The 22,798-nt window shown below is 31.8% G+C and overlaps 3 protein-coding genes and 1 long non-coding RNA gene across 4 annotated transcripts; 2 read left to right on the plus strand and 2 right to left on the minus strand.

Annotated features, from left to right (window-relative positions):
* LOC109336427 lies at positions 1,942 to 22,650 on the minus strand. Its single transcript, XR_002106351.1, has 3 exons — positions 22,605 to 22,650; positions 21,252 to 21,257; positions 1,942 to 1,954 (listed from the first exon to the last, which is right to left on the minus strand). It is a non-coding gene; the product is annotated as an uncharacterized LOC109336427 (long non-coding RNA).
* LOC109336424 (replication factor C subunit 3) lies at positions 5,600 to 10,539 on the plus strand. The gene is made up of 12 exons (XM_019573016.1): positions 5,600 to 5,611; positions 5,831 to 5,933; positions 6,023 to 6,133; positions 6,608 to 6,640; positions 7,561 to 7,732; positions 8,093 to 8,274; positions 8,466 to 8,602; positions 8,734 to 8,832; positions 9,036 to 9,105; positions 9,183 to 9,257; positions 10,026 to 10,071; positions 10,311 to 10,539. Exons 2-12 carry the CDS (start codon positions 5,850 to 5,852, stop codon positions 10,367 to 10,369), a joined length of 1,068 nt encoding a protein of 355 aa, XP_019428561.1. The 5' UTR covers positions 5,600 to 5,611; positions 5,831 to 5,849; the 3' UTR covers positions 10,370 to 10,539.
* Positions 13,354 to 16,639, plus strand: LOC109336425 (histone-lysine N-methyltransferase SUVR3). The gene is made up of 2 exons (XM_019573018.1): positions 13,354 to 14,022; positions 15,989 to 16,639. The coding sequence occupies exons 1-2, from the start codon at positions 13,398 to 13,400 to the stop codon at positions 16,375 to 16,377; spliced, it is 1,014 nt and encodes a 337-aa protein (XP_019428563.1). The 5' UTR covers positions 13,354 to 13,397; the 3' UTR covers positions 16,378 to 16,639.
* Positions 17,933 to 19,494, minus strand: LOC109336426 (LOB domain-containing protein 20). Its single transcript, XM_019573019.1, has 2 exons — positions 19,049 to 19,494; positions 17,933 to 18,332 (listed from the first exon to the last, which is right to left on the minus strand). The coding sequence occupies exons 1-2, from the start codon at positions 19,415 to 19,417 to the stop codon at positions 17,991 to 17,993; spliced, it is 711 nt and encodes a 236-aa protein (XP_019428564.1). The 5' UTR covers positions 19,418 to 19,494; the 3' UTR covers positions 17,933 to 17,990.

Consider the following 22,798-nt stretch of genomic DNA (forward strand, 5'->3'; position numbering starts at 1 on the left):
TTATTTGTAGATGTATAATGTATTAAACTAAGGATGAATACTTAACTAATTAAATGCCTACTTAGGCATAGTAAAGAAAGGCCAAAAGGGTGTCCCACAATACTAATAATAAGACATTTCACAACCACTATAATGGTGATTGATATGTTTCTATTTGGTAGTTGTAAAATTCTGAATGCTTTTTTGTACCTACCTTCCCTTGGTTAATGATCCTTCTTGTATATTTAGATCATGGAGTTACAATTAAAATATTAGCTTGAATTTTTAAAGAGAAAAGAGTTTTTTTTCACATTATCATTGTATCATACGTTATTCATATTTAATTATAACTAGATAAAGAGGGAAATTTACTAGCAATGAAGAAAAATTTACTTGTTAATTCCAATTTCATTGTTAATAATTTAATATTGTATGTATGTAGGACCAGTTTCACCAATAATTAAAGTTTAAAGAGTAATTAGGAAGAAAAAATAGTTTATAGTGTCTACTTACAAAACACATAAAGATTAAATGGGTTTTGTGAACTTTTCTCATAATTATATTGACTCTTAAATATAAGTAATACAAATAAATGGTAGATGTTGTTTTAATTGTACATAAATTTTTATACTTATAATACATAAATATTAAACTCATTTTTAAATAGATTTATTGATCTAATGCTGGTTTTGTTGGCAAGTGAAATATGAAGGTAAATTTGATTTTTGAAACACATATGTGAGGATGTATTAGTCTATTGGCACATAAATATTTCCATTTATGTTACTTTCGAAATCCTCATTTTCATAAGTGAGTCAAAATCTTGTAACTATACTTACATTATTTACTAGTATTCATACAGGTAGTGTGTATTTGAGAGTATTCTACGAGTTTTTAAGTTTTAATATATATTTTATAATAATCAATACATATAAAATAATTATTACATGAATAATAAAATTTATATACATGTTAAATTTATCATACATTTCTATCACTAAAATTCTTTATAAAGTAATACAAAAATGTATAATATATAATTATAAATAATAATAGAAATGTAATATATATAAATTATTTAATTAAAAATAAATTTATAAATATGTGAGTACCCACGAGTATAATGATACCCGCTCTCACCTATAAACTACTTTTACGGGTATCGGTGTGTGTATTTTAGCGAGTACCCATGGACATATATTTTTGTCATCCCTAAGCATTTTTCATAATAAAAATCATCCATTGCATTTAAACTTCATTATATTTGGATGAAGTAAATTAAAAATCTCGATGGGAAGGATCTTAGTCTTGTTCAAACAAAAAAAACAATTCATAATAAAAATCATACTTAACTAAGTACCTAACTAGCCATAATAAAGAAAGCCCAAAACTAAAACTAATATCAAGACATTTCACAAATCACAATCATTGTAATGGTGACATGATTTGTCTCTTATTGTATTTTGGAGGATACATGGCCTTATATTTTGTTCATTATTACTACAAATTTGAGATAAGAGTTGGTGAATGGAAGAGTTTTGCCGCTTTGTTAGAAAAGTCTATGTTGTCTACTCAATCTTCTTTTGTTTAGTGATGAACAAGAGTTCACACTTTTTCTATTGAGTTTAACTCGGCCATTACCAAGATATGTGGTTGAAATTTTTTTAAACTTTATTTATTTATTTTTTATTTAAAAATAATATAAAATCATGACCGTTAGAAAGAATTTTTTGACACGTGTCATAATCCTACCTAGTACTGAACTCTCCAGTACTCGAGAGGATCCCCATCTTTTTCTATAGTCTTCACATCTTATTACGTGATAGAATGGCAAATATATTAATGGACAAAATGTGGGGCTTGCTACCGAAAGAAGAGAAGCAAAATGGGAATAGGAAAGTGGTGGCTAGAAGTTTTGTTGATAATTATAAGTTGGGCTAATTTTTAGATTTAAGGGTAAAATATTCCTTATGTACTTCATCTTATTTTTTTAATTTCACCATCTAATAAAAAATAATATTTTTCTTCTTTTTAGCTTTCTAGAGTTTGTCAATTTCACCATTTTATTGTAATAGAGTTAAATCTCATTTTATATTTTCCTAATCATGCATGTATAACCTCCCGCTCGATACACACTAGTGTCAATGTTATTCACCATTGTATTGGTGTTGCCACTAAGAAGCCACCACCATTATTCTCTTCCTATTTAGACAAAGATCACATGTTTTTAATGATGTCTTATTCTCGGACCAATTAAATTTTAACAAGTAATATAAAAATGTTATTTTTTGTTTTTAAAAGTTTTCTTTTTATTTATATAGCAATATCTAATTAGCTGAGGGTAATAAATGAGACACTTTTGAAGACAAATAATCTTTTTTTCCTTTGCTTCAATGGTTTTTGTTGTGAAAATTCTTACAACTAAATTCCAAATACTTTAGTTTATCCCTTTGAAAAAAAGGAATTGAATATTAGAAATCCCCATGCTTTGGACATTGCCACGAGTCCATCAAAATTGAATAGAACTCAATTCATTTATACTCTTTGTTTTGAGATTAGTAATCTTAGAGTTTTGAAATGAATCGTTCTTTAGTTTGTCCTACTCTATTATGATTGTTATGGAGATTTTTTTGAATGTTGTTAGCCATCACTTTTTCCATGTAAGAGTTCTTAATTATTTTGATGATGATATAAGAGTCTTATATGACTTATGTGCTAAAAATATGTAATTGTGGTTAGCAAAATGCTAAGTGCTTGCACATTATGGTTCATCATTATGAAAATATATTATTAAATGATGATAATTGGATAGTATTTGTAATGAATTTGATAATTATTTTACATGCTATGATTAATCAAGATGCACATCCAATTAATGTGAGATTAACCTTATGTGATGCCTAACATATGGTCACTTGAGGTATATATATATATAATGATCGATAAATGTTAATATTTTTGTGATTTCACACTAGGCTTAACATAAATATTTTGGCTAGAAAGCTTACGAGGGAGTGAGCAAAAATAAAATTAAATTCTCGAGGGAAAAGTAGATTTTGGTATACTTGTTAATGGGTACACATTTATTATTCCACAAATTGTATCACTGTATGTACCATTAAATGTGGTTAATTAAAAAAATAATTAATTATTAATTTAGATTGTTACATACTTGAAAGAATAGAACAATAACACGAGCTAGATTGTGGGTTGGCAGGGTGGGGAATAGAATTTATTTAATAACAAAATTCTGAAAATTTCTATAAAATATATTAATATTGTCGCCTAAAACATTAAAATATTACAACTATAAAAATAAAGTATAAGAATAAAACATCATTTAATCTTCAAGTAAAAACAAAATTCTTAATGTACTATTTGTTTTTACCTCAACATATTACAAATATTCAAATACCAACACTAAATATCCAACATCAAAATACTTCAACCACATTATCATTAAGCAAGTATAAAAAATACTTCAACCACATTCAATGTTTCATTTAGTTTTTTATATGCAATTATTTTTATAGAAAAAGTAAGAATGTTATACATGTTAACCCACCAACTTTCTAAACCCAACCTATTTAGCTTGTAGCCTGCAAGGGATAACTCCAAAGGCCCCTATACTAAATGGTGGCCCCAACATACTTTAATTCTAGTTCTAAGCAAAAAGACTATATTTGAATCATGGTCACACTCACACAATAAATATGCACATATAAAATCAATGCAACAAGTATGCATTAACCATGAGGTTTGTATTGTGTGTTTTTGATCAATAAATATGCACATATAAAATCAATACAGAATACCATCATATCACATGGTGTTTATAGTTGTCAATGAGTTATATATGTAACTAACTATCATTTATTCTATCAACAACCTAATTTTATACTGAGAATATACTTTCATAAGACCGTTCTGACTGCCACCATGATTAAATAATATAATATCAACATAATAATATCAAACACTGATTAATATAATGATAGGAAAGCAATCGTGATAACTATGGTTAAGTGATCTGAATATTGAAATAATCAAAATCAGCATAAGAAATGGTTGACTTTTATTTCTATGTTTTAAACAGATTACTCATATGTTTTTCACAAATTTTTTGAGATGACCATCTAGTATGATAATGAAAATTTTAAACAATGGTTAAAAGAGGAACTTCTTGGTAACACATACTCAAAATGTACAAGATCTAAAGACTAAATACATAAAGTTAAATAAAGTGGGGTTGAGGGATAGAGACTTGAAACAAGTATTTATATCAGTTCACCTGAAATTGTAAGATGCGTATAACTTCTTAGCAATATTAAGATTCCTCTTACATATACAACATCTTCAAGCTCAAGAATTCGAGTATTGTTTATACATTTAGTCTTGTCTAAGCCTAACAAGAAAATAATTATTTGTGTTAAAATGATTTTGTAATGTTGCAAGCCTTTCAACCATGCAATAGTGATTTGACACTAACCTTCATTTTAGCTTAGTGCTATTAAAACAAGTTGAGTATATTGTTTGAAATTAATGAAACATTAAATAATATTTAGATTGTTTGTGTATTCTCTTGTTCTAGTGTTTTCTAATATTGATATTATTTATAGATGATGAAGTTTAATGTAAATATTATTATAGTTGTTAAATTTTGTTAAAGTTTCTTCCTTAAATTAATATTTGTTGAAATTTGTTTTTTCGTAAACTAATCTTCTCTTATACTATTGCATCACCATTAATGTTTCATAATCACATTGAAAAGAACATTTAATGCTTAATGAAGGTTGAAACTTTCTAATGAAATATAGAGAATGTGATAGTCGCAAAAAGTAGTGGTCAACATATTCTTTTGTATCTTGGAGTGATAATTTATTTTTGCACTTATAAAATATCCTTTTCTTTTTGTATAAGAATTAAATGAGTTTTGTTCAGTTGATAATTCTTTTTTTTATTTTTGATTCAAATCACATCTTTAAAGACGTTCCTTTGTTTTTTCCGATTCAACTAAGTTGTTACTCCATTCTTATCTGATTGACGACTTGAATTATTCACATTAAGAGCATATCTTTTTAAATGAACATTCTTATGTAGAGATTTCAACTAAGCTTTAAAAATATCTTCAATACAAAATATTGAATTACAAAATATTGAATCATATAAGTCATAAATTCTAACTAGTATTATAGTGTTATAATAATTTATCTGCTTAAATATTTAACAGTTAGAAGGTTACAGTACACCACTTCACAAGTTTTGTGTTGTAATAATTTTATTCAAGTTGTTTGTATAATCATGTTACAACTTGGTGGAAAACTTTATTTATTGAGTAAAAAAAGAGTAAGAAATAGAAAGAATAAGACCCTTTTTTCCAACACAAATAACTTTTTGTTTACATTTTTTTTTGTTTATCCCAGGACCTTTTTTTGGAGGATTTAATAGGTGTAAACTGACACTATACCATAAGTTTTTTTTATTCAGTTCGTATATCATTTATAGGTTAATTATTATTAATTTTTAAATAAAAGTAGTACAAATAAATGATAAATGATAGATAATATGTATAGATTTCAATATCTTTTTTTAGTATATATAGAGAAAAATACACGAATGGAGGTTGATTCAAGTGGTATATGCTTGATTCCCCTTAAGGAAGGTTCGGTTCTAGTCTTGTGGATGGAAAAAATGTCCGCTGGGAGAGTTAGCCCCTCGTACATCCTGACTCGGACAAGATTGCTTCCAGTGTGAGATATATAAAACAGTATATAAAGTGTGCCCCTTTCCCGCCACATTAGACCGTGCCCTTATTTTCCTTCCACCGTTCCCACACACTCGAAGGTTGAAGAAGAGTAAGAATCTTAACGATGTTGTGGGTAGACAAGTATCGACCAAAAACCCTTGACCATGTTGTGGTCCACGATCTCATCGCCCAAAATCTCAAGAAATTGGTACTCTCTCTTTTTCCCATTCTCCGTTTTCTTTTTTCTAAATTCCTTTTCTTATTTTGTATTTCTATGATTCTTTTTATTCGTTTCAGGTTACTGAACAAGATTGTCCTCATTTGTTATTCTATGGGCCATCTGGGTCTGGCAAGAAAACCCTAATCATGGCTCTTCTTCGCCAAATGTTTGGACCCGGTGCCGAAAAGGTTCGATTTTTCTCTTTAATTTGAAGTCCCACTTTGTTGATACTCGTTGTTGGTTATGATAATGTGGAGAAAGCAAAATAGGAAAAAATGTGTGTGTTTGTTGTCACTTGTGGTAAGTGTGATTTAGGGATGACAACATAATCAGATACAATGGGTACCCGCCTAAACCCGACCTGAATTTAATGGGGAAACTCTCTTTGACCAGGTTTCGTATTGGCGATGCCCGAATGCGTCCGACTTACATATATATATATATATATACATATATATTAGTAAAGTTAGGTTATATATAAGGGTTTTAAGAAACTACCCATATATATTAGTAAAGTTCATTTTTTCAACTTGAAGGGTTCAGGTTTGGGGAAGGTGAAACCAGAACCTGATACATTGCCATTCCTAGTGTGATTGTTGCATTTAGTACCCTCAGTTGCGTTGGTTCCTTTCTAAATTAATTGTCTTTTTATGTTATTGCAGGTGAAAGTGGAAAATAGGACTTGGAAAGTGGATGTAAGCTTCTTCCTTTCCGTTTCCTCGGTTGTTATGTTGTTAGAACTCGTTGAAAATTTTCTTAGGGGTGTTTGTTCACGGTAGTCCTATGACTGACATTCTTGGGCGTGCTATGACTCGAGAAATTGAGCAACTATGTGTAGTCACTCTCGATGTGATTGTCTCAACCACTAAATGATATAAGGGTGGATATCATACACCCTTTCTCACATTAGGAACAATTAAAAGAAATAGGAGAATGTGTTAGTAAAAGTTATTGATACTTATTTTATTATTTTCCAAGTTTATTTTAATTCCCATGTCTTCGAAATATTAACATGCCCATCCCTCATCGAGGGAATGAAAACGAGTGAAAACATAGGAAGATGGCTTTCCTTGGAATCAACAATATGCAGTAACATTTTCTTAAAACTTGGACCTAAAGTATGAATATCTTATTTCAAAGTTCACATTCTTAGGAATAGCTTCATGAACCTTGAAAAAATGCACCCTATATCGTATGGGTAGGAGTTCTTTTACACTGAACTTTCAATCTGATGAAAATACATTGCATCAATTCAACACTGATATTAAGAAGATATTATTATTGTGGAAAAAGTATTTTGATGGGAAGGATTGTTCATTAGAGGAGTTGGTTTTATTTCTCACAAATATTTGAAGTATACGACTTTACTTGGAAAATAATGAACGTCTTCAATTTACCACAGAAACATTTCTTTAAACCACTTCAGAAATATCTTGCTTTGAAATGTTAATGTCCGTAAAAGAATGCTTATTCAGCTTTATATTATTGTCCTCCGTGCAGCCTTCTGGCATAAGTTTGAGTTTTATTCTGATGGATCAATTATATTGTAAACTGAATTGTTGGGTTAACCTAGTTATTGGTTTTGATTTTAATACTATTTGAGAATTGGTTTCAGGCTGGGAGTAGATCTATTGATATAGAGCTAACAACATTACAAAGTGCTAATCACACTGAAATCAGTCCAAGTGACGCGGGCTTTCAGGACAGATATGTTGTTCAAGAAATAATTAAAGATATGGCTAAGAATAGACCCATTGATACTAAGGGGAAGAAAGGAGGATTCAAAGGTAACTAGCAATTATTTTTGAAACTTCTACACGATTTTTTTTAAAACTTTTACATGATTTTTTAAAACTTTATATGGTCCACAAGTTGTTTGGAGTTTTTCTCACATCTAAGTGCTATCTTTCTGTTATTGTCTGTTGCGTGAAACGTTTTGTCTCATATTGTGTTGATTGGTGTTTTTCTGGTATTGTCTGTCTAATAATGTACTTTACATATGTTATAAGGTCATCTTCTTCATGATTTCTTTTTTATGGCTATGTCAAACAAGCAACTTCTTCCCCATGCCTTGTATGATAAATGCGAGCGCTACAAGCATTTACCCTTACGTTTTCAAATTTCTTGATTATTTTGTATCATATCAGTGCTGGTGCTCAATGATGTTGACAAACTCTCTAGAGAAGCTCAGCATTCCCTACGCAGAACAATGGAAAAATACAGTGCTTATTGCAGATTGATTCTATGTTGCAATAGTTCTTCAAGAGTCACAGAAGCAATCCGTTCTCGTTGTCTAAATGTACGAATCAACGCACCAAGTGAAGAACAGGTATTTAAATTTCTAACATCTACTGTAATTGCTAAGCAAAGAAACGAATGTGTTACCTTTTTTAAGTATCTATCCGGAAAACAATTTTTCATCATTGGTACAATTGCCCCTCTCCGGCAGAGTAGTAGCAGCTTATGTATTCTCTGAATTGAATATTCACCTGTATTGAACCTTTCAAATATATGTGGCAGATTGTTGATGTGTTAGAATTCATTGGTAAGAAAGAAGGGCTGCAACTTCCTTCTGGTTTTGCTGCTCGCATAGCTGAGAAATCAAATCGGAATTTAAGGAGGGCAATATTGTCATTTGAGACTTGCCGTGTCCAACAGTAAGGCCCATACTGATCTTCTGATCCATTAGTGGATGCATCACCTCAATTTTTATCTCATTTTCAAAGCACTGTGTTTAAAGTAACTACTGACTTCTATTCCTTTGCATATTGTCACTTGTTACTTGTAGGTATCCTTTCACTAGCAAACAAGCAATTCCCCCAATGGACTGGGAGGAATATATTTCTGAAATTGCATCGGACATAATGAAGGAACAAAGTCCTAAAAGGTTCGCTTTTGACGCAGTTTACTAATTCAAATTCTGATATTAAATAAAATGTTTCGTTGAACCTTATCAATAAGGTTTATGGATTCTACCCAATTTTCTCGTTAACTAATCTCATGTTTTAGAGTTACTCATTTAGTTACCCGTGTGACTTACATTGTGTATATTAGATCTTTTAGTCTCTTCCTCTCTCATATATGCCTCAGGTTGTTTCAAGTTCGAGGAAAACTGTATGAGCTGCTAATCAATTGCATTCCCCCAGAGATCATTTTGAAGGTATATGCGTTCGTTTACAATCTCACCTTGCAATTTTTTCCATTCTTGATTCTGAAATTATGTATCTGTTGGTTCAGAGGCTTGTTTATGAACTACTGAGGAAACTGGATGATGAACTAAAGCATGAGGTTTGCCATTGGGCGTCATACTATGTAAGTGTAATAATCAATGTTTTATTTCATATCAGCTGCAGAAATTGATTCATAAGCATTACCTCGATGTTCTGAATAATCATGAGCATCTAATCCTTGATTGTGACCTGGACCAATAAGATTAAATAGATTATCTGTCCATTATCTATTAGCTAGCTATCATCATCTTAACTGGTTCAAACTTCAAACTAGCTTATGAATCTCGAGAGTAACAAAAACATTCCTCGGATGGTGATGGAAACAATTTCCAGGGAGAATATATGTATCGATAAAGTAATACGAAATTGCAGAAAATAAGAGTAAAGCTGAAATCGCTCCCTAGGCCCCAAGCTAAAAGCCGATCCCCAAACTGGTCACCAAAAACGTAGCTCCACTACGGGGGAACATTCCCTTTTTCTAAGCCAGCTCAAACACATTTCCCTCCTTCACGCACTTAACACACACGATCCCCCCTCAAGTTACATTTAGGCTTTTTGGTTTGGGTTTGCGTGTGTCGACCTGGTCCTATTTGCGAGTGTCCACTGGCCTATCAGAAGGCCATATCTTTCACGAATCTCAGGAATTTGATATGTTAATGTCTTATTGTGCAATTATGCTATACCTTCGACGTCTACACGTTCATCAAATATCCACTCTATATGCTTTTTCCCCTTATGTATTCCTCATTATCTTGATATTAGCCAAATTAATAGTTGAAAATGCTGTTTATTTTTCCTTCACTTTATGAATTATGGAGTATTTGATTCTTCTGTCTCTTCAATGGACCAGGAACATAGGATGCGTCTCGGACAAAAGGCCATTTTTCATATCGAAGGTATCTTTGATCCGATGCTTCGGTAGTTAAATTGACTGTTATATATCCTTTAAGCTTTGAGTGCTAACCATTGCAAACTCTTATACAAACCTTACCTATATTTATTGTGGACTCATTAGTTTAAACCTGTTAAAAGCAATGGGTTTATAAAAGTGAATATAAATTTAGATAAAAGCTGGGTCTATACAATAATTTCTATCTGACACCCCATATTTTATTTTATATCTTGACATTGGCAGCATTCGTCGCTAAATTTATGAGCGTTTATAAATCATTCCTCATCGCAACATTCGGCTGAAGGTCAGATGATGCTTTGCTTCTCATGCTAGGTGTTAAAATGTATTGTGTCCTGGAACATACTTTTCTCATTTTGTCTACTTAGGTTGTTTTTTAATTATGTATGGATACTGCAATTATCATGACAAATTTATGATGTTTTGGTTCCTGGAGGTGTTATGTTTTATTTAATGGTGTGGAGTTGCATGATGTTTGATTCACCCCTATTTTGTTGAGCTGAAATTGCAGAGTACACTGAAATAATTTGCTTTATAGATCTTTCTGCTCAATTTTTTTGTTTAAGCTTAGCATATGAAGAGGGTGAGTCGTGACACAACGGTGAGGTTGTTGCTTAGTGACCAAGAGGTTATAAATTCGAATATTGGAAACAACCTCTCTACTCGAATAAGACTGCATAATCCCAAACTCCACTACTTTCAGGTCCGGATGAAGGACCACTACTTTCTAATTGCAACAAGGCCACATTATATTCTTCAAAAAAATGTGGATTTAATTCTGAAGTGTGGGGTTTGGTAAAGCTTAGAGTTTGTTTTTGTTTATTAGAAGAGTATCTGAAAGTAAAAATGAATATAGTTTATGAAAATAGCTTATGTTCATCCTAACACACTTTTTGTAAGTTTTTTTTTACAAAATAAGAAACTTATGACTACAAATATATAAAATATGGTTTATGGTAGAAAGAATGCACTTGAAATTTTATTTGGAGGGCAAAAAAGAAATTTAGAGAAAATTATATTGACACGACTTAAGATTTAGTGAAATTACATAAATTGTTCATCTCTATTTTGCACCTACATGAACATTCTTAATTTATATGTATTATATTTTGACTAACAGAGTTTTACACTACTAATACAACTTTTGTAATTGGATAATGATATATTATTCTATAAATTGAAACTCGTTGAATGAATTATTATTAAAGATTTTGAAACCCATAGTTACTTAAACATGCAATTCCTAAATATATAGTAATGAAATATCTTATAATGTTTTATTACTGAAATATCTTATAATATTTTTTGCAAATCTAAAAGTTATCATACGTTCAAGCACTTATTATTTTAACAAATTGTGCTTGGGATGAAGATTTTTTTTAGGATAATTAATAATAATATATTACGCTATAAATAAATAATTAATTTTTTTGAGATGTATAATTGTTTTCTCAATAAATATTTCATCCAAGTTAAATTTGACTTTTGGTCTAGTGTAATACTTATATATTTTCATTCACTTATATCTTTAAATTATCAACAATGACGTTGTTGAATAGTTGGACAAAACTATACTCTAAAATTACACAAAATTTAATTCTAATTAAAATTTAGTTTTAAATTATAGTACTAAAAAACATAAATATATTTATCTTTAAATATGGCGTGTTTGATATGTTTTCATACAAATTTTCTCACTACTTGGACTTGGTAGGCTTCTCACTTATGTTCAAAAGACATAAATTTACTGTGCCATGTTGAACATATTTTTAAATAGGACATAAAATATCATGTTTTCTCCACCTTAAATATTAATAATATAGGCTTACATGTCGTCCTAAATAAATTAAAAATACATACAAATATACCGATACATATTTGCTTACCATACAAAATAAACAATAAACAATTTGTATATAAATATAAAAATGTATTTATAATAATAATAAACAGTAGATACAAATAGAACAATACATAAAAAATGCACCATATAATACAAATATGCATATTACATAATTTGCATGCAAAATATAAATGGAACAATATATATGCATATATACAAAATATAAATACATATATAATTAAAAAATTATCATATTTGATATACAAATGCATATATAACAAACAAAACAATACAAGTGAAACATATTTTTTCATATCTAACAAAATACATATATATTTGCATATTTTAATGTCCGGTAGTTTATGTAATAATACTCACAAACCATCCTTTTTATCTATTTGAGATGTCTGTATACAAAAAATATATTAGGCAAACATTTTACAGCAGATAAACACATTTTTTATGTTATTGGAATATGGGCGAGCAGATAGGTCCCATGAGCTTGATCGAATGGTGAATAGAACACTACTTAACCTGTTTTTTCATGTCATGAAAATTAGCATTTGTCAACAACATGCTAACTTCTTCTTTTAATTTAATGTGCTAAAAGAATGGATAAATATGTACATTTAAGATTATGTACATTTAAGATTGGCTAAGGAATAGACTCTGTCCAATTCATACTCTTACTTTTTATGGACCTATCATAATTTTATATGATAAAGAAGTAAAATCTTATTTGGTAAATAAAGAGTATCAATTGTTATCCTATTATTCTTTGTAGGGTAGGTAGCTTATATTCTAAAAAATATATGACTTGTGATTAATAAAAATAATATTTATTATTAAATTTTAAATGAAATATTTTTTTCCATTTAATCATAAGTAGTGACATATTTTTTTATAGGACAGTAGACGTGTTTCCATTCTTTGTATAAATAGGGATCTATCCATTAATGGAAATATAATTACCTGACTTTCCTTATATTTTCAACAATAACAAATATGTTGTTTTATTATAGTTAAGAGGATAAATGTATGATTGCTTACCAACAGATGCTGGTTTAAGTGATATAAGTTTGATTCCCCTTAAGTAAGGTCTCAAATTCGAGTCTTATAGATGAAAAATACCAATCGAAAGAGTTAACCCTACATACCCATGAGAAACCAAAAAAAATGTTTACATATTAGATTTTCTTTCTACGTAGCCCCATCATGAAAGACATCAACCTTTCCTAGGCCCATTTCAAATTCCACATAACAACCCACTCTCTATCATAAATGATTTAATATGTATATGTTGGTAGTAAAAGTAATTTTATATTGTCAATAAATGATTCATCATTGATAAACGATAAATAATGTGTTAACAGTGCGGTGTAAAATCAGTGTATAGATTTTAAATTTTATCGGCCCGAAAGCAAATGACTACAATAAAGCAATTGTTGAATACGAAAACCACAACACAAATGGTAGAACGAAAAGAGTGCAACTTCAACGAGCCTCGACTCCTTCAATGCGCAGATCTCATTCTCCCATACCTAACCCCACCAGAACTCGCCAACATCTCCATCACATGCAAATCCCTCTTCGAAATCGCAACCTCCATCACTCTCCTTCGAATTTCCGATGCTTCTAGAACCTTCGAGAATCTTCCAATCCCATTCCTCAATACCACACTCGATAACCACCCTTACTCCTACTTCCTCTACACTCCTTCCCTAACCCTCGCTTCAAATCTCCAACGTCAGGTTTGGGGGGGCACTTCGGTAATTTCACGTCCGAGTCGAGCGGTTTTGGAATCGGTGAGTGTGGTCGACGAGTTGGGGAGGAAGGTGTCGGGTTGCGAGTGCGAGGATTGTGGAGGTTTGGGTTCGGGTTTAGGTTCGGAGTGTGGCTGTTTAGGGTTGGATGGGTTGGGTGAGTTGGGGAGTGAGTGTGGACCGGGTTGTTTGTGTGGACCGGAGTGTGTGAACCGGTTTACGCAGAACGGGGTTGCGGTTCGGGTGAAGATTGTGAGAGATAGGAGGAAAGGGTGGTGTTTGTATGCTGACCAGTTTATAAGGAAAGGCCAGTTCTTGTTTGAGTATGCAGGTAATGCAAATCATACCTATTTGCTGTTTTTCTTTAGTTTTATTTTCATTCTTATCGAGATTCGACAAAGTTTTGGGTTGACTTTCGACTGTGTGATGCAACATTCACCTTTTATCTGGGCTTAAGATTGGCTATGTATAGCATCGAGGAAAGACAAAATTTAAAATATAATGTCAAGATTGGCTATTTCACTTTGTTCGATTCATGTAGAAAAGATGATAGAATAATGGCTTAGGTGATTGCATTTGGGGAGAGCAAGAAGATTATATCCGATGAGGGTAGTCAATTGCTAGAGGCGGAGGAGACCAAAGAAAAACATAAGAGGTGTCATTTAAGAGAACTTAGATGTTAATGTTTGTTGATTTATGGCAGAATACCATGGCGTTGTATTATCATGTTGTTTATCCAACTCAGTGGATAAGACTTGGATGTTGTATTTGTCATTAATAATAAAGAATAATGGGTATATTATTCACAAGGTTAATAAGTAGGAGCTATTTCCTAGATTTTAAGTTCGCATGATAGAGCTGAATATAATGCACAGTAATCAACTCACGAGCATACTATGTATAACTAACATGTGATGCATGTATGTATTTAACACTCCCTCACAAGCATACGTATCACCAATGTCGTCAAACTGGCAAGTATGCGTACATTCTTAGAGTCTAGGTAACTCGACTCTTATAGTCCAGACATAATATAACCACCTTCCATAGTCTATAGTCTATAGTTCATTCTTTGTAAGAAGCTAAGCTAACAGTTAAATTATAAGAAGCTTTTGTTTCATGACCTGTGTTGTAACTTGTAATATCGAAATTGAAATTAGAATATTTTGTAATTAATGTAGATTATGTAGTTACTCAGGTAATTATCTCTTTCCTTATTTTCCATATTTTCCAGGGTTAGCTAGTTATTCCTTGCTGCCTATATAATGTAAATCCTTGTAAAGTTATTATTCACTCATAAATAATATTAAAAAATTCCATCCCTTCCAAGTTGGTATTAGATCCTAACCTGATGTCAGGCTACCAGCGACAAATCTTCATTCCTGCAAACTTCATGCTTCAGATGTTTATTCCTGGGCGTTAGGTGTGTGTTAAGTGTCAAATCGGTTAAGAATACGGACCAAGAGCCTATATAACTTGGACAATCCTCCCCCACCGAGCTAGCTTTTGGATAGAGTTAGTCACAACTGTTCTATTAAAAATTGGTTCCTTTACCAGAAGTTAAGCTAATAAATAACTTCGAAAAGCAAAATTTCCCAGAATGCATTTGTCACGTTCTCATATTGAAAGACTACTTACAGAAATGTATGTGTTGATTTGTTGTTTTGTCAATTTTCAAAATCTCTTGCAATGCATTTGTCAATTTGTTATATTCAACGAATTACACTGATTAACCCTAGAGGCTGCTTCCACGAGCTTTTGTTAAATTGTTAATATCCATAGACTGAATGTAGAAAAACATATCAAGGCACACAGCATGAAACTCAAGCCAAGAATCAAACATGCCTAGATGGAGTTGGAAGTAAAAGACCAGAGAGTTACACCTTGCAGCAGGTGGTGGTAGCAGAAAACAAAGAGAGATGCTGAAACTGAGTGAAATACCATAGACAAAGAACTGAGATGATGATGACTTGGCAGAGGCCAAAGAATAAAGAATGATTTTGTCTCAAACTCAAAAAATACACAGACGGAGACTGAGTGAAGACCAGAAACGAAGATGATGAATTAAAGAATTATATATTTATTATTTTACCATGACAGCCTATATACAAAAAGAATTTCATAAAGATCAGTAGAAACTACCCTCTAGTGTTTGTCGCTCATAAAAAAATTTCTTGATTCCTTTACTCTTGTTCGCATGCATGGTTATTGTTTTGTTTTTATGGTTCTTGGATTTTTATTTTTAAATCCCCATATGCATGCATGTGAAATTAATTCACTGTTTCCTGTTTCAAAAGGTGAACTCTTGACAACCAAGGAAGCACAAAGGAGACATCAATACTATGATGAGCTTAGATTGCATGGTTGTTTCTCTTCTGCCCTTTTGGTCGTAAGGGAGCATCTTCCATCCGGTAAGGCTTGTTTGAGATTGAACATTGATGCCACAAGAATAGGTAATGTTGCACGATTTGTTAATCATTCATGTGATGGTGGTAATTTAAGCACAAAGCTAGTTAGAAGTTCAGGACTTTTGTTCCCCCGCCTTTGCTTCTATGCTTTGAAAGATATCCAAGAAGATGAGGAGCTTACTTTTAGCTATGGAGAAATCAGGAAAAAGGCCGATGGCTTGCCGTGCTTTTGCAACAGCTCTTCTTGCTTTGGAATATTGCCCTCAGAAGACACTTAAAACATATTGTTGTTAGGGATGTGGCTTACGTTTTATAGTTGTTTTCATGAGAATATGGTTGAGATTAGGATAGGGCAATTTTATACATCTTACAATATTTCATAACAGGCATTGCAAGCCAGCATCTGTCTGTTAAATATGTTCTTGTAATAATAGGTGGGTTTGTCCAGTTAACTAGTAACTACTTATGTCTATGTGTGTTATGACTTAGCCATGGATATTGGTTTTACTCAATCAAGACTAACTAGGTGGTAATCCTTTCCCTTCCATGGCTTCACTATCTATCAGTATTTGGAAGAATATCGTAGTCTAGTCTATAGGTAGGGGATGATATCTTCTGTCCTAAAAAGTGTTACTTCACGTGCCACCATTTGTGATTGGTCAGGAAAATAATTAATTATTAATTTTTTAATTTAAATATATTGTTTCGACCAATTACAAGTGGGTGACATATGGAGTTGTACACTTTTTGGGACAGAAGATGTGCTCCCATAGGTAGCCCTTTCTTAGCAGAATTATTTGTAAATGGTTGTTATGACCAGTTGTCACGATCCGATTTTTGGTTGGAAACTGGCTCTGTGACTTAGGGAATGTGAACTTGATTTCGATCTCTCCCAAGTGATTTGGAGTTGCTTTTATGTTTTTGCGGTTAAAACGTAGAAAACTCGGTTATGTCCGATTAGATAAAATAGTATTGAAACAAAGATTTTGAGCTTAGGAATGAATAATGAATCGAGAAAGGTATTAACACCTGTCCGTAATAAAATGGTACCTTGGCCAATGACATGGAACTTTATACCCTTAATTTATTTAAAAATTCAATTACTAAAACAATATTTTTTGTATCTGACAAGAAATTATCTTGTTCCTATGTATCCCTAGGTGCATTAGAGAAATCAAGATTACATAGTGTGAGACTCATAAGGGTCTCATGGGGGAGAGCCAACTCAAGAGACGACGAGCCCCTTTGATAGGAGAGTCTCATGATTTAAGTATCAAATTAAGATAACTTACTTAGTGTGGGACACATAAGGGTCTGTTTGCGAGTTAGAGTTTGAAGGGAGAGAAAGTGAAAATGAAGGATTCAGAGTTATGAAATATACCCATGATTGATGTTTGATCCAAATAATCAGCTTTAATTGGACCTTTGAGGTTCCACTTAGTTTTCTTTAGAAGACTTTTTTCAGGTTCATTTAACTGCTTAACAGTAGGATTTAGGAAATTATTAGCACTCCACATGTCTTACGTTCTATATCATGGGTTGTATGAATGTGACAGTCTATAAGTTGACTACAAGGTTGTTGTATTTTGGGTTACACTAATATGATGTATCAATTGGAAACCGGCATGGACTTGCCTAAAAATCATGTCATATCCTTAGAAAACATGTTTTTCTTGGGAATGATGAGTTTGTTTCCTTTGTCTAAACAGAATTCAATTGTTGGTATAGTAAATAAAAGTTTCATGATTAACAGGACAAAAGATCAAGGATACAATGAAAGGATCATAGCCAAAACATATGATAAAATAGAAGGATCATAGCCAAAACACAGGATTAATTAAACATAGGGTAAAGGATTAAGGATGTAACATAGTAAACAAATAATGGAAACTCAACGGCTGTGACGCCCAATGTCATGGTTGAAGATTGGCGGAATCTTGCTTTCTTGTTCATCCTCTTCCTCATAGTGGGACATCTGAGATAGATGAAGAGGGTCTAAGCTATGTGATGAGGGTGCTGTCCCCATTGCAAGGTCAAAACCATGGTTGAAGTTGCTCATGTCCATAAAATTGGTGGAAGCAGATGAATTGTTAGAGTATGCTGGCTGCATTGCCAAATTCATGTTTGGCTGCTGTAGTTGCTGCTGCTGTGTCTGAAGAGCAGTTACATATGCACACCTGCTATTTGTAAGCTGAGTTTGTGTCATAGCGACCTCGGCTTGCAAAGATGCCACCTGAATGTAAAGCCACTAAACATGAGTTTTTCATTGATGGAAAAACTTATGAAGTTCATCCCCAACCATTTAATTCTGTTTTTAGCTGATTTTTTTGAAATGAGTGTTATGCAATAAACTTATGAGTAACTTTAGACATACAAAACTGTTTCTATATCTTTCCTTTTGATCTGTTTAGGATTAGAATTTTATCAGCACCTTTTTTAATGTTTTACACAGATCATATGCAATCCATGCATCCAGCTGCCATATACACTTTAGGGGGCGAAATGCCGAAATGAAATAGAACATGATGTTTCTATTTCATTAGATTTCGCCAGAATGAGACAAGAATTAAGGAGGGGGTTAGCGTGACATTCTATCAGTTTTGTGAGTAACTGATATTTTTTTATGGCGATGCTATTTAGTACGACGGAATAGTACGAAAAAGTTGGAAAAGTCAGTCGACAAGCGATTACGAAATTAAAAGTTATAACGGTATTAATGAACACCACAGATTCGGTCAAATTAGTTAAACACATTCTGTACTTATGTGCAATTTCCTTTTCTGTACATGCTTTCAGCATGTAAAATAGGGAACTAGCTATAGCATGTTATAACACCTGGTTTTTCAAGCTAGAGAATATGTGCATTATTAAGTTGATGCCATTAATGTGTTTTAAGAGTAAATAGGAGCTGAAAACTAGAGAGCAGAGATAGATATATTCTAATGAAACCTGTTGCTGCAGAGCAAAAATGGAAGACACACAACCATACACTGGATCAGCCAGCCTTGCCTGAGCCTCATATGAAACAGTCGCAACTGCTTCCTGGCGGTGGCTCTCCGGAATATTCGACAAGAGCTTCGACACATTGCTAGCACCAAACACCTTGTGCACAGCTGCAAACCTGGCTGCACCCTGGTCTGAACCAAAGTACGGTGCAAAGATGCAACCAGCAACGCACTTCCTCCTCAAGAACTTGCAAGCACCACATGGTGATACCACCACTGTCTCTTGTCCCTCTGCTGCCACGGCACGCCTCAAGGCCGCACCTTTGCGCCTGGTTCCCGAAGTGCCGTAACCACCTTGTGGTTGATCACCCATGTTTGGTTATTTTAGGAATAGTTTGGTGAAAAGATAAGTGTTGTGCTATGTTGTGTTACTTCTTATATATATACATATATATGTGTGTATATATATATATATATATATATATATATATGTGTGTATATTTAAATATATTATGAAATGTGTAGAGGGAATACACGTTGGTCTTGTGATTAAGTTGGCAAGGTGAATGTGGTAAGCTTTTTTGTTCTTTGAGATAGAAGGAGACGTTAAGGTTGGTGAGGTTGTGTGTGAAAAGCACGTGTAAAAGAAGTAATACTAATGTGTCTTTCTACGTTTTATTTATTTATTGAATTGAAACAGAAATGAAATCGGTTAAATAAAAGAAAATAGAAACAAAATGTTTGTGAGTTTGTTTGTTAGATGAAATATAATAAGATAATAAGATAATGGTAAAATAGTTGTTGTGTGAAACTTCAAAAGGTTGTCTTTGTTGGAAAACACAAGAACTGTGCAGTCTTTGTTTCTCTTGGCGTGTGGGATGGCAAAACTTGACGTGCATGGTTTTCATGGCTATGCACTTATCCATCATTTCTTTTTTCTCTTTTTCTTCTTTTGTATATAACAAGCAAATCCACCACCAAGAGATTGATCACGTGGTGTAAGGTTTCACTCGATCATCAAGATCAGCCAAAAAGTCGAAAGTTCAATTACAGATAGCCATAGTTGTTAGAAATGAATTAGTTTCTTACTAATAGGAAGATGGGATATCATTAATTAAACTATTAATTAATGGACACTTCAGTATAAATGAAAGTGCTAGGTAATCATGAATGGGGATTCAAGTTTTTTCTGGATGACTAAACTCGAATGTGGAACAAGAACTATACAATAAATATTTTACATCAAACCATTTTTATTCATATCTAAATATGTGGGATTCAATATTTTTACTTCCTTTATATTTTTAATGTATGTGGAAGTTTTATTTTCTTGAGCATTTTTTCCATTCTATCCAACAGAGAATTCTCACATTCTAAAGTGATTCTTGAAAATGTTAAAATCTATTTGTACCAAACATAACCTTATCCCAATTCATAATATCTGTTGATTATTTTGTGCACATGATAATTTTTTACAAAATAAAAGATGAGTACACTACATTAGCTTTTTAAATAATGATTACACTCTCATGTAACCAATCAAGTCACACAAACTAATCTCAAATAATGTCTCAAACCATATCTCAAACTAATAAAAAGATGTTATATCATTTAAAAAAATTAATTTATTATTTTTCTGTTTTTCCTTAAATATTATTAATCCGAGATATGATTTGGGACAATAAATTCTTATAAATATGATATTTTCTTACCCTATCAATAAGAACCTTATATCACTATACTGGCCCTTGATTGTATTATGGCCCTTGATTGTATTAACACCAATAATTGATAACTGAATTGTTAACAAATATTTTACAGTACCTAACGGCATTCAAATTTTTAGTTAATTAACGGTGTGCGAGCGTTATATTTCTTTTAGTATAGGGTGTCTTTGGTCATGAAAGAAACGTGAAGTGCTCCATGTTCATGCACAGTTCCACAAATATAATGAAAACTTTACTAATAAGACACATTTTTTGGTTTCCCAGATGTATCCTCGTATTGGAGGCAATCCTGTCCGAGTCGAGAACATCCACAAGTACGTAGGGCTAATTCTTTCAGTGGACATTTTTCCATCTACAAGACTCGAACCCGATAAATCAAGCATGTACCACTTGAACCAACATCCGTTGGTACTCACAAGACAAATTTGAAAACACCTTTTTGAAAAGGAAATTTTTTATGACAAATTCGAAAAAATAAACAAAAAACTAGAGGTTTTTTTAAGTACATTTTTTACTTAAAAGATTGAAATATATATACATATAATACAAAACCAATATATTTAAGAAATTGCTATCTCAAACGACATTACAACAACTTGGTCTACCAAATAGAATTATAACAATTCAAGCTTCAACATGATAACCTACATAAATGAGAAAATAATTGAAGTCAACTATTATAACACTGAACTTAGAATATTATTATAAATCTATTCAAACCTATGTATATTAGCATGATGATATCTTTCTTAGATCCAACTCGAAGTCTTGAGTTTTATCTTATCAACTATCTATGGTTTTGAATCGTTGCTTCCTTCATATGGAAAGACTCATTTATTGGACTCTTTGGATAACTCATTATCTCTATATCGCTTAGTAAGTCTAAGTTTTGCTGAGCGATGGTCTTGATCTTCCGGATTCGTTGAGTGAGAGTTGCGGCTCGCTCAACGAGAGTCTTCAGCTTTGTGCTCGTTGAGCTAGACTTGGGGCTTGCTGAGCAAGACCCCTATGCTTTTGCCTAGAATTTTGATCTCTTTAATGTTTTACCTTGAAATGTCATGTAAGTACATATTTAAGTATAAAATTTGAATTTAAACATTATAATTATGACATCACAAAAAAAATTAGAGTTAAAAAGTGACTAAAAATCAATGTTAAATAGGCAAAATTAGCACTTATGTGAGACACGTATGTGTTTAACATTTTCAAACACGCATAACTATATTTATATCATTTTAAAAGAAGTGCGCAATTATAGATGGAAATTTCATAATATTTATAAAATTAAAACTTTGTTATGTTTATATGCTAATTTTAAAATATTCTTTATTTAAAATTTTAAAATTTGTGACTTTATGCTAATCTTATATTATACAAATATATCAAAACTACTAATGTTAACATTTAAGATTGAGGCATCATAAATGATTTCTCATGCTTTCATTTCTTCCAATTGCATTATGTGAACATGTTATATTTGATGAAGCTATATCTTCTGTCCTAAATATTGTATCACTTCATATATCTTTTATTTTTTTATTATTGGTCAAAAAAGTAAAATATAAATTAAAAATATATTAAATTTTATTTTGTAACCAATAAAAAACAAATGATATATAAAATAGTACAATATTTGAAATAGAAGATATGCTCCAAAACTTATAAGTTTTTTCTTCTTTACCACATGAACACACCCAACACAAAATCCATGGACTAATTGGACCTGAAGGCAAACCAGAGATCCTTAAAAAACATACAAATCACTTTGACTTTCCAATCATATAAGAATTCTTTTTATAATAGATAATAATTCGCACATGATGGATAAGAAACTAATCTCTTTTAGGGTGCATGATTGTTCATCCTAACAACTGTCACTATCAGGAATCAAATGTTTGACATATTTAAAAATCTAATAAAACATTACATTACTAGATTAATACACTATTGGTAATCAAATGACACTTTAATTTAACTTCAAAAGAAACCCAATTATACAAATAACAAAAATATTAACTTAGAAACAT

Source organism: Lupinus angustifolius, chromosome LG20 (assembly GCF_001865875.1).
Source record: "Lupinus angustifolius cultivar Tanjil chromosome LG20, LupAngTanjil_v1.0, whole genome shotgun sequence".
Lineage (NCBI taxonomy): Eukaryota > Viridiplantae > Streptophyta > Magnoliopsida > Fabales > Fabaceae > Lupinus > Lupinus angustifolius.

Coding starts and splice junctions, on each gene's coding strand:
- LOC109336424 (XM_019573016.1), top strand. CDS start 5,850: ATGTTGTGGGTAGACAAGTATCGACCAAAAACCCTTGACCATGTTGTG. Junction 6,641..7,560: donor ATAGGACTTGGAAAGTGGAT/GTAAGCTTCTTC, acceptor AATTGGTTTCAG/GCTGGGAGTAGATCTATTGA. Junction 9,106..9,182: donor CCCCAGAGATCATTTTGAAG/GTATATGCGTTC, acceptor CTGTTGGTTCAG/AGGCTTGTTTATGAACTACT.
- LOC109336425 (XM_019573018.1), top strand. CDS start 13,398: ATGGTAGAACGAAAAGAGTGCAACTTCAACGAGCCTCGACTCCTTCAA. Junction 14,023..15,988: donor GTTCTTGTTTGAGTATGCAG/GTAATGCAAATC, acceptor CTGTTTCAAAAG/GTGAACTCTTGACAACCAAG.
- LOC109336426 (XM_019573019.1), bottom strand. CDS start 19,417: ATGGGTGATCAACCACAAGGTGGTTACGGCACTTCGGGAACCAGGCGC. Junction 18,333..19,048: donor TTTTTGCTCTGCAGCAACAG/GTTTCATTAGAA, acceptor CTTTACATTCAG/GTGGCATCTTTGCAAGCCGA.